This window comes from Pipra filicauda, unplaced genomic scaffold, assembly GCF_003945595.2.
Source record: "Pipra filicauda isolate LSUMZ 115617 unplaced genomic scaffold, ASM394559v2 scaffold183_size1465899_pilon, whole genome shotgun sequence".
Lineage (NCBI taxonomy): Eukaryota > Metazoa > Chordata > Aves > Passeriformes > Pipridae > Pipra > Pipra filicauda.
The window spans coordinates 549675-566165 of record NW_024104291.1 but is presented as its reverse complement, the minus strand read 5'-3'; the positions used below and the strand labels follow the sequence as shown (position 1 = coordinate 566165).

Sequence of the window (16491 nt, the reverse complement as noted above, 5' to 3'; positions counted from 1 at the left end):
ACACCTCCAAGATTTCTGGAACCTTGGCTCTAGGTTTTGCGCCACACACCTGAAACTGAAGTATATTAATTGTGGTCTTAGCAAGATGGGGACACCCACTAGACTGAATGTAATTTTTTCCTGATAATCCTGAGGTGTCATATCATTCAATCTGAGATTTGAGGAGGGAGTGCTTTAGGCATTAGAAGGTCAGAACCACTTGAATTTTGGCAAGACATACAGGCTAAGCAAACTCTGTTGCCTATATGTGAGAAAATCAGGCTCACTGGCCTAAGAGTTGCTACAGGCTATCATACTGCTGCCAACTCAAAGGCACTGAAACTGGTTTACTGTGCTCAGTATTGCACATCTAAGTTTAAAAGAGCTGAAATTGTTGTGCAGGTCCTTGAACTGAGTCAGCAACACTGTGAGAAATGGGAAATTCCCAACTCACTATGGTTGTCTGTCAGTGTCCTCACATCTGCTCTGCAGCTTCTGGATCTCCTATGGGTCTGTGCATGGCTCTGTTAGAAGTACATTAAAAGCTATTCTGAAATTCAATTCTTATTAATAAAAAGAATTAACAAAGAGTATAATCACATGATAATATCTTTGACTATAATGCTCTCTCAAGCTTACTTCCCTTTGTATTAAATACTTCTTGTAGAGTTTATTTATGCCATGGGAGTTGTTTTACTGTTCATGTGGATTTCACACTCAAGGATCTGCAAAGGGCTGATGTCATGGCCTAGTTAAGAAGATGACTTATATTGACAATACTTACTTTGGAAAGGGAACATAAGTTTTTTTACTGTAGATGGTGAGTCTTATCCACAGTACAGGCAGCAGGATGCAAAATCTAGTGTAAAAAAAATGGATCTCTCCAGAAAGATGAGCTCCACTGTAGCATCGTTCTCTTGCTTAGGCCCCTCAATTGCTTAGCTAGCACTCTTGTTAGACAAAAGAGTCCTTGGTCCAGGGAATTTAGTTGCTCCATCTTTTGGCTCAAATCTTCTGTGATCCCTGCAGTGTCACACGTAATAGTGCCAAGCTATTAAACAATGGCACAGAGAGACCTCAGCTGAAAGACTTCTTTTATTTTACAGATGTTCTTCTCACCGTCTGTGTCAAATACGAAGTGTGAGTAATGACCAACCAATTCAGTGATCAAAGACCAGAAAGGTGCCAGAGGAACCTTCAGTCAACAAATGGTGATGTGTCAAATTGCTCTGAGGAAACAACTCGGCCTTGTTCTCTGATTATTTCTTTGAGTTCATTTGCAGCCTACCTGGTAGACAGTTAGGGAGGTAGGGCTCTGTTTGCACTCAAATGACCCTCTGCATCTTATTCATCAGGCAGGTAGCAGAGAAGCATGGTCACATCTCTGGCCCCACTGGCTGTGGGGCATAACATAGAGAAGGATTTCTTGAGAACATCACTCATGTATATTTCAACTTCTTATTCAGAGCAACAATTAAAACTTTTCTCAAAAATTTTTCAAGTGAAGAAGCAATATTGTGTAAGCTAATCCTGCAGCTCAAAGAAAGTGAAAGCTTCTTTCTGCTCAACCTCCTGAAGGGCTAACTTTTGAGGGTCAAGAAAATCCTAAAAGCAAGGCATTGCATTGAATACAGGACCTAATAGTCTCCTTCAAGGAAACTTCTTACTCTTCCCCTTTCTGATACTCTCACAAGCTCAGCACACTCATCTCCTGATGCCTTTTGATCCTGCCCTGGAGTCCTCTGCTCCACGTTTCTGCCACAGCAATGTTCCTGCTGGGCAAACCAGCACTTCCCTTGAGAACGTGATTTCAGCAGGGCTTCTGGACTCCATGTCGTCAGACTGTGTATGTAACCTGACAGTTGGGAAATTTAAAAATTCCTATTTGAGATTGAAGGGAGGGTAAACTTAAACAAGGTAGTCAGAGGTAGAGGGAATAAAAATCACCATACAGTGTAACTGACAGGGCTCTCTGTGCGTGCTACTAAAGTGCTAACCTTGCACATTTTTTTCAGCCTCGTACTCTTTGGCTCACTACCCATGGGGAGGTTAATCCTGGAAGCAATTGCATAACCATGCCATGTGTTTTCTACTTCACTTAACTAGAAGTGACTAGCTTTAGGCCCCACTGATTCCCCTTGCTGTTCTCCTTGTCAAGGCAAGGTGTGTCCACATTACACAATGACCCAAGGTCTGTGCCATGGTAAAGCTCATCTGGAAAGTCCTGTATGTTGAGTGTGGGATGCACAGGTGGCTCTCTCTTCAGAGCCCTTGGCTGCTTAGGCAAGGTCTTGTCCTGTTCCCTTCCAACCACTTGTTTCCAGTGCAGGGTACCCCAAAAGAGGTGGGAAGTGCAGTGGCGTAATGCCACCAGGGCAGGCTCTGTAGCAGGACAGTGTTCAAAGGGGACCTGATAAATGGTATGTTCTCCAACTGTGTTACAGTGTCACAGCTCATACACCTTTCCCTGACATGAAAGGTCAAACATGCTCTGCCCTGCCTATCGAGGTGCAACAGAAGAAAGCAGAAGTGCAGGGGAAAGGATTAAACATGAGAATATCTGATTTCCTTGCCTCATGCTCCATTAGTACTTTCTTGTCTGGCTTTCCTGTAGCATCCTCCATCTCAAACTGAACAAACACAGCAGCTGAATCTCAGCTCCTCTCTGCACTGGGGAAAGAGCCTTGTCTTGAGTACCAAATTACATCTGGCTTAGCTGTAGCGCAGAGAGAGCCCAATGGACTTGCCCTATGTTACCCAACAAGTCATTAACTCAACTAAGCATAAACTAAGCATGAACTTCAGCCCCTTCAGCTCAGACTGCAGGCTCTGGCCCGAGGCCCCTGTGGAGGGGGCCAGGACCCCCATCCAGCACTGCTGAGGAGTGATGCACATCTCTGCAGTAAGTGGATGTTATACCAGACAAGTACAGCGTGGTCTATGCCACTGCTTTCTGCTCCCTTCTTCTAGCAAAGCCATTCAGAGGGGGCATTGATTTAGAGTTTCACTTTTTTTATAGCTATAACTGAACATCAAATCCAAACAGGAAAGATCTTTTAAATGCCTACATAATTTAAGTACTTTTTTTCTGTACTGGCACTCTTGCTCATGGCGTTGTGCTATGAAGTTTGGATGGTCTCTGGGGATGGATATCTCATGAGACCTGTGGGTACCTATTCTGTTATTACATAACCCTTGGGGGAGGCACTTTTTTTCTTTCATTTGCTCAGAATTTCTCTGTATGCAGCTTGGCCCATTGCCTCTGCTCCTGCCACTGTGCATCTCTGAGGAAAGTCTGGCTTCAGTGCCATTCAACCTACCTTGAACATCAACCTCAGGGCCAGCAGAATGATCTTTATGAGATGCCTATACTTCATTTGAGGAGAAAGGGAGCATATAACAGCTAAAGCTAAACACAAATTTTATGTGCATTTAGTATGTCTTTTTATATGATAAAGCTTTATCTGAAAAGCACAGTCATATGACTCAAAAAGAGCATAGATAATTGTCCCAAGTGCTGTTCTCAGACACATTTGTAAATGCTTTGGCTTTTTCTCTCCCCTTCCTTGGCAATAGTATGAGTAGTACAAAAGTAAAAATGAAAATAGCTTGTCATTCATTACTACATCAGGGAGTATCTTCATTTCTCTATAATATCCAAAAAAATATCTGTGAACATGCAAAGAGTTTCTTGTTTATATATTTTAAAATTATTAGATATCTCTCACTAATTACCTTTAATGGATTTAGTAGTGGGATTTCAACAACTGATCCTACTCTGTGTGTGCTGTGCGCTGTAAGTATCAGAGAGACACACTATAGGTCTCTCATGCCCAAGGGTTAACAACATTGGTTATAGCCGTTTTTGCAACACACAGTCTAGGTTTCTTTTAAGAAAAGACCAAGTTTATGAAGTTCGTTATAATATAACTGAGAATGGCAGATAAACCCTACTTTCTGTAGGGCTTACTCTACAAATGGGCTACCTTATATCCCATAAAATATGGTCACAGGACTATTTAAAAATGCAACCACCGATCTGTTTTGCAATTTAATCTACAAAGTGCATCAAAATGAGAATAATTAATTGATGCACTTGCCATGCCTGAATTTACTCATCTGTTCATATGACACCACAGAAATATGGATTATATCTGGCAGCCCAGCTGTCCGTGTCTGAAAAACAGTTTATCTGCCACCAGGCCCTTCTCTCAGGTTAAGATATTCAACAAGCAACCAAAGTGGATCATCTTTATTAGTTCTGACATTTTCAGTTTCATTTGAAGATTAGCTGATGAAGCCTTTTTATGGCATTTAATTTCATTGCATATCTTCCTTTTTCTGCTTGTTGCAACTTGTATAATATTCCTATTTCCTGAGGTTTGTTGATAAAGCACCTTCTCTTAACTATGGCCTGTGAAATATTTTGTCTACCACACAATAATAAATCCTTTCTTATGTCTTTGGGTGTTGCTGTTACTTCTATTGATTTATACAATTACTTTTCCTTGTCATATTTTTTGTCATTTGAAATATATTGCTTTTGATTTCTTTGCTTTAAATACACAGGTTGGGGAACCAACATCATTATTTGGACTTCCTTTAAAATAAAAATATTTATTTTTTTTTCTCTCCTGGATTATTTTTTCAGCCTTTAGCTGAACAGCCAGCATAATTTTGTTAACCAGAGCTGTTAATATAAGTCTTGGGTCTTACAGTGATTCTTTTCTCACCTTCACCATACAAAGAGGATGTAGGTACTAGCGAGAGACATTCCTTTACTAGACCTGCTGGTTTCCAACAGAGATTCTTAGGTGAAAGGACATGGACCTCCTTAGGCACAATACCAGTGTTTTCAAGAATCATTTCCTCAGTTTTTTAACACATACCTCTTCTTCAAAGCCAAAGGTTGAAGTTCAGTTTGTTGCTTTGCTTTAGCTTTGAGGGTTCAGCATTGTGCTACAGTCCTTCAGGAGACAGAAGAGGAACATATTAAAGATGCAAGTGTCTTTCTTGGGATTATCTACCTTTGGTGACAGTGGTTCCAAAATTGCTTAAGACTTCTGTGGCGGACAAGGATTCCCACATATAATACTGTTGTGATAGTACTGAGAGTATTTACACCCACTCACAGAAACCTTTTCTTCCTGCAATTGCAGTCACCAGCGAGCCACTCTGTTGTTGGATAATTGGCAGTCATCCACAAAGCTAAAGAAAGAAGTGAGAGGAAGCTATGCCAGAATTAAGGTGATTAAAATGAAACAGCTTAATATTTTACATTATTTTCAAGGGAAAATGTGCTTTCCGTAGTGATCATAAACTTGGGAGTTTAAAGGTTTGAGTTTTAAACTTGGGAGTAGGGCACATCAAATTTTTCTGTCATCTTTGCCAAGCAATGCACTGAAGACTGTACAGCTTAGAGGAAACTTTGGAGGATAAAGTGTGCTGTGACCGGAATTTATCAATATTCATCATGGCCTGTATTAACTTTTGTGTCAGTCAGTCCAACTCAAAATAATACATTTTAAAGTGCTGATGAAAAGAAACTGTGAAGGAAATATTGTGGAAATTTGAATGCTTCAGAAAATAAAAAATAGTCGTAACGATACACTCAGGAAAAGTGCTTCCATGGCATCTGTTACTTACTGACCTGGTATCTTGCTCCATTTAAATATAATAATATTTGTAAAGGAAATCCAGTGTATCACCACATGTAACTTACTGGAATATAACACTTACTGTAATCTCTATGAGAATTATCTAGAATTAAGCTAATTTTCCCAAGTGTTCTTTGGAACAAAACAAAATTTCAGAAAAATGTTATAGTTTTAATTTAGCATTAGAAATATATGTTTCAAAAACCTCCTATGAAACAGCCAAAAGATGTGCTATCTTTAAAAGTGAGAGTAAAGATATGTAATCATTTATTTTAAAGCAGGAAGAACCAAAATTAATTGCTATCATTTGGTATAGAAATCCACTCTGCTTGGAAGGATGTAAGAAATTTGATTTAGGCATTTTGGTTAGATTTACTGTGATATGGCACAATTTAAATTCCTTGTGATCAACAATTAGGTACAATGATTCATTTGCCTTTTGTATCAGCTTAAGATGGGGACCAGTCACTGAAGATGTTAGGTACGTACAGATTTTCTCTTGACCTGCCATGTGCACGGTGACCACAGACACATATGAAGTATTATTGCATGAGGAAATATCTTTCCTGTGGTTAAAATTATGACTGATAGGTCATTGAAACCACCACTGTGTACAGCAAAGATATTGTGTGCCTTTTTCAGCAGTGATATATACAGCCTTGTTGGAAGAAGCAGCCAGTCTTTCAAACACACAGTCTCCCCTTCAGGACTGAAAAAACATCCAAAAGCTTTCAAGCTAAGTACAAGTTCAGACCACTTGTTCTGAGCTCTGTGAGAGAGGAGTCAGCTGAAGCACCAACTGCCTGAGCTAATAGGGTCGTTAGTGTTTGTGGAGCAAAGTGGGAATTAGGGTGTCAGAGAGCTGGTAAGTGGTTCTTGGGGAACTGAGAAGCAGGTATTTTATACCTTGTGAATGGTAAGTTCATGGAAGAAGATGATAGCAAATATCACCTTGAATCTCAGTGTTCGATTGTTCTGTAGATCTATGAATTTTGAATTATTATATACTCATCTTTAAAGTGTACTTTGCATATGTCCATTCAGATTGGGTTTTGGTTTCAGTTTTCAGCCGTCTAAATGACAACAGACAACTTGGCACGAGTCATGTTTTCCAGCAAATGCCCAGGACACTATTTCTTTGAAAGCCACTATTTTGCACAATTTATTTATTAAAGTAAAAGATGGGAGAGGACAAATGACAGGGGCATTTCTGGAAAAAGATTTGTATGGGTTTTATTACTTGGCAGTTACACAACCCTGTCTTTTTATCAGTATTTCCATCTCTAACTGATAGTCTGCTAAATCTTCTGGTTTGAGTGAGTATGTGTTCATTCCTTCTCCATATGACATATATTTGTAACACTTCCCACCACCAGACATTGGCTGCCTCCTGACTGTTTTCCTATCTTTTGCAGTTTACAAAAGGTGATAAATTTAATTCTACAAGAGTCTGTGCCTGATTTTTGAACACCGTCCTTAAATTTCCTTTTATCTACAGACATTTCTCCTGGTCCTTTGCAGTGCTCTTCCCTGCATTTTTCTGTCTAGTATGTCAGAGTCAAGACATGCTGTTATAGCTAACATTTAGTCTTAACATTCACTCTTTTTCAAAGCTTAATCTTCAGACAGAGAGCAAATAGGGCTGCCTGTGCTGTTGTGGTCTAATAAGCTCTCTTGTGCAGAACAGAGAACCTCTGCTATTAACATGGTTTCACAAAGGCACATTCAAGGTGGTTTGTGCTGCAGCGTTTTCTCTACCGGGTTAGTCGTACACAACAGAAATCTTCACAGAGATCATGAATCTCCATAAAGAGTGTTACTGAATCCTTTCACTGCACAGCACTGGAAGGCATGCTGATAGCATTATGGCTGCAATTTTAACAGTTTTCCATGGACTGGTGCAAACACCCCACCTAGTTAGGCTGGTCAGGAAGTGCTCATAGTTTGAACTGAATATTTCTGTTTAATGATCTGCTGGAATTTAGCTAACTTTTTTCTCACTAGATTCAGCTTCTAGATAAGCTCCTACAACCAGAGGTTTGCAGAAGACCAAGTCAAGTGAGCAGCACTATTTCTGAGCAACATCTGTTACAAACATGACTCAGAGCAGCACAGATCTGAACTGGCAATGGGAAGGAGGAGCCACCTGGAACATTTGCGCTCCAGGTGACACTGAATGATGGAAGATGATCACCATTCTAGGGAGGCAAAGATGTCTCCCAACATCATTGTGTAATGTTTGTACATATTCACAGTGGAAACAGAACATACTTCCATATCTAGAGCAGCGGCCCATCACATTTTGGGTTATATTCCCAACAAATTAATTATCTAACCTATAGCAACTTTGTCAGCAAATTATGGCAGTATTCTGTTAACATGTTATGAGCAGTGTTTCTGTCTGTGGGTTTTCTTTTGTTCTTAAAATACCTATAAATCTGGCTTTTGGCTTAAAAGATCAGAGCACCCTACATCAGAGTGCTGTGAATTGATGATGCTCACAGAGAATATTACCCTATGTTGAATATAGTTTGTATCCCCAGCACTGCAGATTTCTGATGGTCTAGGGAAAACAGGGGACGAATCATTCAAAGATTTATAATATAAGCATTATCCAAATAAATACCCTTCCCCCACTTGCAGAGTCTCTGGCCAAATACTGTGCCTCTGTTCCAGCTCCTCCTTACCGCCTCTCCCTGTTTCCGGATGGGCCCTGGCCCCAAGCCTTTATCTCCTCCAGCCCCTGGGCTGTTTGCAGAGAGCAGTTATAAAGAGGCTGACTGAGCAGAGAGTGGAGGAGAATTACAAGGTGCAGGAAAACAGCAGCACCAGACCAGACTGGGTGTCTGCTTCACTCACCACGACCTGCTCTGCACCATGGGGAAGAACAAGCTGCCCAGCAAACCAAACATCTTCCTCCTTCTTCTCTTCTTCCTTCCTGGAAATACCTCTCTCATCGCAGAACCGTAAGCTGCACAGGCGGAGGGGGGAGGGAGGTCTTAGTGCTCCCCTTTTCCTTCAGTTTTCTTCCTTCCCGTTTGCCAGTTCTTCCATTCCTGCCCTGAATCCCACTAATAACCAAGCCCTGTGTGTCCTGCACAGCTCTGGCAGTGCTCCCCACTCCCACTCTGTAACCCCCTAGTTGTCCAGTCCTGGACCCCTCCCCACTGCCATCTCTGCCAGTGCCCCCCTTCGAGCCCTTCCCCCCTCCCTCCCCAATCTCTGTCAGCGCCCACAGTCCTGCCCTGCAGCTGCCTGATAGTCCAGACCTGGATCCTCACAACATCTTTGCCTAAGTATGTTTCTACCTAAGAACCTCTCAGGGCCTGGGGGTTTTGGGTCTGATGACAGATTCCAGACACTTTCCCTTCCTAGAGTATCCTTGTTTCAATCACTGAGTTACTTCTCCACATTCTCCTGTTGCTTTCAAGCTGGTTTGTTCCCCTTTCTCCTACCAGTTTGTTTCCCTTGGCAGCATCAGATGTACTCGTTCTCAAAGAGGATCTGTGACCTAGATTCGCTTCCTCCGGCAGAGTCTGGCGCCAGCACCGTCCTTTGGACATCGACGCCAGGGCTTTGCAGACCAACAGCACACACTCTGCTGATGGCCCCAAGGAGAGGGGCAGCCTGGGGTGGCACAGGCTGACTGGAGTCTGACATGCCCACCCCAGCCTCCCCTAGCAAAGAGTGTTGCTCTCAAGTCTCTAATCTGGGTGGGAGCAGTCTCCCTCTTCAGACTCCAGCTGCTGTCACACACTGTTCCTCTTGCTGTGCTGACAGAAGTGCAGCTCTCACACACACAGGTCTTGTAATGCTTGCTGCAGAGATTTCATGCCCAGAAGCACTGCCATAGTGCTAACAGGTATGGCAGAAGGTGCAGCATTACTGCTGCCACCCACTGTGTGGTCAGAGGTGAAGTGATGACTGGCTCAGCCTCTAGGACCTTTAAATCATAGTGTACTATCAGCTCCTCATTCATCTGCCCTGTTTGGATGCTTCCAGGATAGATCAGCCAGCCAAGTCTGCCTTGGGGTCAGGCAGAGGTCTCTGGTCTCCCTACAGAAATCTGATGTAACTAAGTAATTAAGTAATCTTAATTCATCCTTGCTCAACAACAGGGGGAAAGGGAATAAAACCATCCTGTTAAGACCTTTGGGCAACATAGAATCATAGAACCTGGCCTGGGTTGAAAGGGACCTTAAAGATCATCTGGTCCCTGACATGGACAGGGACACCTTTTGCTAGACCAGGTTGCTCAGAGCTCCTTTCAACCTGGCCTTCAACACTTCAGGGATGGAGCATCCACAGCTTCTCTGAGAAATGCGTGTCAGTGCCTCACCACCCTCGCAGTATAGAATTTTTTCCTAATATCTAATCTAAACCTACTGTCTTTAAGTTTGAAGCCATTCTCCCTTGTCCTGTCACCATGTGCCCTTGTAAATAGTCTCTCTCCATCTGTCTTGTAGGTTGCTCTTTGTCCCGGATCTGAGCCCGATTTTGTGAGGGAAGAAGGAGGAAAGGATGAGGTGGGAGAGACAGTAGTGTTGTTGTGTTCCCCAGAAGGAAGATAGGAGCCCAGCAGGGAGGCAGTGGAGTCTGAATTGCTGAATTATCTTGAATTGCTAGTTAGTATAAGTGGTTTTAAGTGCTGCAGGGTAGATCAGGTGCTGTGTACAACACAGACGGGAAGCCATCCTTGAACTGAAGACAAAAATTAAACTTCCAGCTAAGACTTGCTTACCGTACCCTGTGCAAGTAGTGATATCACTTCTTTGGGCAGCAGCAGTTGCTATTTCAGATGTGGCTGGCTGCACGGGAGACACAAGGTTCAGACTACATATTAGAAAAAAACTCATTCACAGAGTGCAGCACTGGAACAGAAATGGTAGAAACTCCATCTATGGAGTCCTTTGCAACAGTGCTGTTTGAGGAGAGAAGTTGGTCTCGAGACATCCAGAGGTCCTTTGCAAACAAAACTTTTGTCATTCTGTAAGATATTGAGCAAGATATGTTTTCTTTTGCTTCTTTTTCTTCCATTGCTTTTCTTTCTCTGTGTCGTTCTGGAAGAATGCAACAGAAGGCACTGTTCTCCTATTCTGTAAGCTGTTTTACAATGCAGTGTACATGCTTGGGAATACACTGCATATGGTCGGAAATGTGAGGTCATAATGACACTTGAATTGGCAAGTATGGATTTGGGCTGATGGAGCTGATGAAATTCACTGCCTTCTTTGATTAGGTGCTTGTTCTAGTAAGTAGCTGAGGGTCAATACACAGACAGACATGATTCCACCTTAAGCTACAGTATTACCTTCTCTGTATAGACAAACTCATCATTTTTGCCTCAGCCACTCTCCCCAGGGTCTCCTATTCCTCCTTTGATGCATGCTTCTGTCGGAGCCACTGCCTCTCTTGTCAGAACAGCTTGTTGCATGCAGGGAAGATACTGAGGTCTCTTTAGGCAGCTTTTTTTGTCTGGAATGTCTACACATGGATTTTGTGACCCAAGTTACTTAAAGCCCTCCTAGTACTTTGATTAATCTAGCTCTTTTCACCAACACATCCCAAAACACCTAAAGAGAGGTCTATAAACAGCATATTTTATATCTTTGTTTCAAAGGCAGGGAAACCAGTCTAAGGGGAAGTTCTGCAAGTTGGCCAAAATTTCAGAAGAACAGTGAACAGGAAGAGAAATGAGGCCAAATTCCCAACAAACTAGGTCACACTGTCCCTTCAGTAGACTGGATGTTATTGTCAGATTGCCAGTGCCACTGACAGGGGACAGGGAAAATGAGATTAGGGGAAACAGGCATGGGGTGAAGCTGTGGTGAGAAGGCTGTGGAAGAAGGGAAACACTGGAGAATGCAGAGAGTCACAAGTAGTAAGTCACTCCTTGGGTGGCTGGAGTTCCCTCCTTTCATTGCTTCTGAAGCAGCACGGGCTGAGCAGAGTTGCTGCCAGGCTCCTCACCACACTTCATCCTATTGCCTGGTGGCGAAGGAAATTGAGGTGCTGCCTGGGTTTCACTGCCTCCACAGTAGCTTTAGGATTTCCCAAAAAGCCCAGAGCCCAGGCAATAATGTAGCTCTGGATGGACAAAGCTGTATTTGTCCTCTACTCCTTTCTGAACACTTTCCTACAGTCCTTTTGTTACTCATTACTGAATGGGAATTTTCCAAGAGTGATCAACGGTGCTCAAGTCTGCGTGGTAATAGCCCACTTAGTGATATTATTTTCCATTTACAGTTCATTTGCCATTTTTGCTACTCATTTCTACCATATAACAACACTTTTTCACAAATACATAAGTCAATTTTAGGTATTTTCTTACCCTGGACAATTATCAGAAAATTTTACTTCCCAGATCATTTAGAAGGGTACTGAAGAACAAGGATCCCAACACAAATTCCAGAGATTTTCATTGGTTCCTACCCTTTCTGTCCTATCTTTTAACCAATTAATCCGGGTCAGAATTAATAATTCTGATTTATTAGTAAAATGATCCCTTTTATTGAATGACAGATGAGTTTAAGGGTCTTTTGTGAGGGACCTTTGTCAAAAGCTCTTTGAAGGCACAAGTACTTGAGTTGCAATAAAACACTACACTCTGAAATCCTTTGTGTGATCATCTTAATAAGGTCCCGAACTGCTCACATCTTTGCTCAGCATGTGAAAGATTTGGAAACCTGGATAGGCAAAGACTAGAGCAGCCAGACAACTGGGTGGGGTTTTTCAACTGTTTTTAGCTAGTGCCTTTGAGACTCAATAGGAGATTGTAGGATATACAAAATTCAATTAACAGCCTGGAACCTTTCAAACCTTCCTTTCTCCCTGCTGTGAAGCCAAACAAAACACCCTTTGTAAAGCACTCTCTATTAGCATAGAAATTGTTCCTTCTACTGCAAGCATTTTCCGGCTTTTAGGCTAATTAGTTAGGCCGTTTAATATGTATAAACCCAAAATAAAATGAATGCTCATGTTATATGCACTGCACAGGGATAGTAATGGATTAGACATGCTGATTTGTTAATTTCCTTTCACTTAATACTGTTCCATTAAAACTGTTTCACATTTCTGATCTTTCTTGCTTCCCTCTCTTCCTAGGCAGTATATGGTGCTACTGCCCTTTGTGATACACACGGATTCTCCTGAGAAAGTCTGTGTTCAGCTGACCCACCTGAATGAGTCTGTGACTCTGAGTGCCACACTTGAGCATCAAGGGGAGAACAGGAGCTTGATTGATGATGTGGTGTCAGAGAAAGATGTGTTCACCTGCATCCCTTTCTCTGTGAGTATCTCATCCTTGTGGGATGATCTTCTGTGTTTATTGACATGATGTAGTAGATCCAAACAGTCCAGAAATGAAAAGTAAGACACACTGCAATCAGCCTTCTAAGCTAAGACAAGCAAAAAATTTAGTTCGATGTGGATATCTAACTGTGGTAGCCTTATGAGGAATAATTTTCCACCATTATCAAATTCTGTGTCCCACATGATGTTTCTGTGCATGCAGGACTTAGAGAAGTCTTTTGGAACTTTGACAGACAGAATGTATCCCATTTTTGTTTGATCTATATAAGCCTCAGAGGAAAAGTATTGAGGTGGAATCAAAACTGTAGAAACTGGGGAATGGTTAAAGATAGTGAGATTCATGAGGTCATTTGTCTCCTTCTGGAGTTTATTCACAAATTTTTACTGCAGGACAGCAGTTGCTGAGTAATGTAAGCAACAGGTTTCACCCCCTAATTAATGAATCCGGGTTAATTTTTGTTTTGATAAATCACCGATAAAATAGAGTAAGATCAGATTCAATATTTCTCAAAAAAAGTGCATAAATGAAGGAAGAGAATAGTGTTTTTCTCTCGTTTCATGCACTGAGTCTTTTTTGTCCCTTTAGGGAACTTTCTGACCCAGCTAATACTCCGTCCTTCAAAGGCTTAGGCCAATGGGGTGAATCTGTAAAACAGTTTTCCTCTTCATTTTCCTTAGCTACCAAAATCCAATAGCACATCAGTGGCATTTCTCACTGTGATGGTGAAGGGGGACACCCTGCAGTTCAAGAGCCGCAAGTCAGTGCTGGTCAAGAATTCTGAGAGCTTAGTCTTCATCCAGACAGACAAACCCATCTACAAGCCTGGACAAACAGGTACAGGGAATTGGGTTGGTGTTGACTATGACAGCAGAAAATCTTAAGGACTTAATTCCCCAGAGGCACTATACTTTAAAAGTTTTGGGAAGTTAAAACTCTCAGTAAATCTTATATCTGTCAGCTGAGATCTAGGGCATGTGGTACCTTCATCATTCCTATTTTTCATCCTCCAGGCACAGCATCTCAACCAGATGTAGACATAGGCTCAGATTCATTCTACTTAACTGGTGGCACAAAACTGGGATGACTTCAAAGCATAGTCTCCCTTGGCTGCACCTGAATCAACAAAGCAGGACAGGCACTCCCTAGGGACAATTCAATTCAGCCAAGACCTAATTATCCTTCTAAATTTATCTGCCCCTCACCATCTAAAAAAGAAAGAGCCTGAAGTAATTGCTTCCATTACTGATAGATCTCAGTTCAGAGACTGTTGATCCATGGAATGAATCTGAGTTATAAGTTATTGAAACACTGACATTTCCTGGTAATGGCTAAAAATTTAACAGTGGAATTTCCTTCTTTTCCGTTACACCCTTCAGTTATGTTTCGGATCGTCTCTCTGGACAAAGACTTCTACCCACTGAATGAGAAGGTAGAGTCTTAATTACTTGTTGTTAACCAGGAGTTTTGATTCCCAATTAACACCATTATTGTCATCATCCAGACCCACTGAAGACACCCTTTAAAGCATATGATACTCTCTCACACCATCCTTCCCCCATTTCGTATTCTGTCCTGGGACACACTCCACCTGTCTCTATTGGCTGAAAAACATGTCCCCTTTTTCAAAAGCATACAGATGTTTAAAGCCAGATTTGCAAAAGCCTGTATGTGACTAAGCATCTGGGCAGGGATCTCATTACTGAAAATATGGGTAGGACAAGTTTCCATTGGAAGTGACAGATGTGCAGTTGCTTCTGGCAGTGGGTGCAACCACAAGCTTAGAGACAGAGAGCAGAATGACAAGAACTTTGTTCTAAGGAACTGGTCAGGGGTGTAAGTCCACCCTTTTAGCTTATTTGACAATCAGTTCCTCATGCAGACAAGTTCTTTGAAAACTCTTACTTCATCACGTTTTCATACTGTGGTAAGATGAAAAGTCAGGGCCCTAAAATATTACAGAAAATATTCTCTTAACCATCAAGAACCAAGGAAAAAGAGAGAGTACAAAAAGGGAAGAACCCAAAGGACTTCTTAGAAGATTGTTCTTCTGTCCTTCTGTTCAAATCTGGAAATTACTTCCATCCACATGTAACTAAGATGTCTAATACTGATTTTTTTCTTTGCTCTTTCCTCACAGTTTCCATTTGTCTACATTCAGGTAAGTGGATAACCATGTTATTATTTCAGAATAATGTGCAGGCACAGAGGTACTTGTCTCCAGCAGTGTTTTCAGGCTGAGGTGCAAAGGAAAACATAGGACTTATGAACTTTTTCCTTTGGGTACAAGAAGGCTGAGTAGCTGGGCATCAAAAGAAGTTCCAACAATGGTTCTTTGATTGCAAAATGTGCTGTAGGAACAAAATAGTTAATCAATGCAAGCCATGCTGTGAACAGAATTACACTTGCCTAGAGGTCGTATCAGAACGGCTTATTCCTCCTTCCAATCAGAACTCAGATTTTCTATTTGCCAAGTGTGGTTGAAATTGGGGAACTGTGTTAAATAAGCTAAGGACCAAAGGAAAGAGTGGCAGGAGTGAAGAAAGGTAACAGCCTAAAAGTCAGCACTGCTAAAGAAATAAATGTCCATCAATCCAGACCCTTAATGTCACTAATTTATCTTAGTCAACCACCAAGGCAGAAGTTAGAATGAGCCTACTATTTCTGAACTGTTATCATGACCTATTGCTTATGTCATTTAGAACTAAAAAAAAAAAAAAAAACAAACCAACAAACAAAAACCTTTCTGAGGAAAAACACACTGGCTTTCAGGCCTTCCCTATAGATACATCACGGCAACAAGGTCACAAGCTCAGCTGTAAACATTTTCTTGAGTTCCTCTTCCAAGGAAGCCCAGTGGTGTAATTCACATTAAGGGGTGAGCTTTTTAGCCAAGTTGAAATGCGATAATGAAGAGGATTTGATCAGAGCACTGGCTGTTCTGTCCTCCCAGAGTGCTTCTTGGGAAGACAGCCCCCGCTTCTGCCCCCTGACTGGTGACCTCCAGTTGGGAGATGCCATTCACATCCTGGTTTTCCCTGAGTGCTGAGATAAAATCTCAGTGAAGTAAATGCACGTAGTCACATACCTTGAGTCACATACCTATCTAGAGTAAATGAACTTTTGGTGACAGACAAGGTACAAAGCAAAGAGCAGGCAGAAAATGAAAGACTGTAAACATTAACTATACTACTGAGCAGCCTGGAAAGGGGCATCAAAATACGTAGCTCCACTGTGCCAATTCAGTGACTTCTACAAGAAATTTGGGGCTGAGTGAATTAATTATTGATAGTTCATAATGAACATTACACAACTGTAGTAGTGGTGAGACTTCAGCTCCAGCATTAGGAGCAGGGAGATACAAGAAAAGAGAGCTCCATATGTGGGGTACATTTCCCTCTGTTCATGTTCCCACTCCCCCAGCTCACCAGTAGCTTTGGACTCTTACACATGTACATTTCTCAGTCCCATAGATATATCAGGCATCTGATTCCTCATCAGATTGTGTACTGGTACTTCAACAGTCTTCATTCCAGGCAGGGAAAA

The 16491-nt window shown here is 41.8% G+C and overlaps 1 protein-coding gene and 1 long non-coding RNA gene across 6 annotated transcripts in view; one reads left to right on the top strand and one right to left on the bottom strand.

The window, feature by feature from the left end:
- Positions 1 to 8739, bottom strand: part of LOC113989413 — a 40192-nt gene extending 31453 nt beyond the window's left edge. For all 3 annotated transcript variants that reach the window (XR_005563051.1, XR_005563052.1, XR_003541255.2), the window contains exon 1: positions 8496 to 8739. This is a non-coding gene — a long non-coding RNA (uncharacterized LOC113989413). The remainder of the gene's footprint in view (positions 1 to 8495) is intronic.
- Positions 8398 to 16491, top strand: part of LOC113989411 (alpha-2-macroglobulin-like) — a 37261-nt gene continuing 29167 nt past the window's right edge. For all 3 annotated transcript variants that reach the window (XM_027723927.2, XM_027723926.2, XM_027723925.2), the window contains exons 1-5: positions 8398 to 8602; positions 12741 to 12924; positions 13626 to 13782; positions 14325 to 14377; positions 15086 to 15106. In XM_027723927.2, the coding sequence (XP_027579728.2) occupies positions 8514 to 8602; positions 12741 to 12924; positions 13626 to 13782; positions 14325 to 14377; positions 15086 to 15106 (504 nt within the window). In that variant the 5' untranslated portion in view covers positions 8398 to 8513. The remainder of the gene's footprint in view (positions 8603 to 12740; positions 12925 to 13625; positions 13783 to 14324; positions 14378 to 15085; positions 15107 to 16491) is intronic.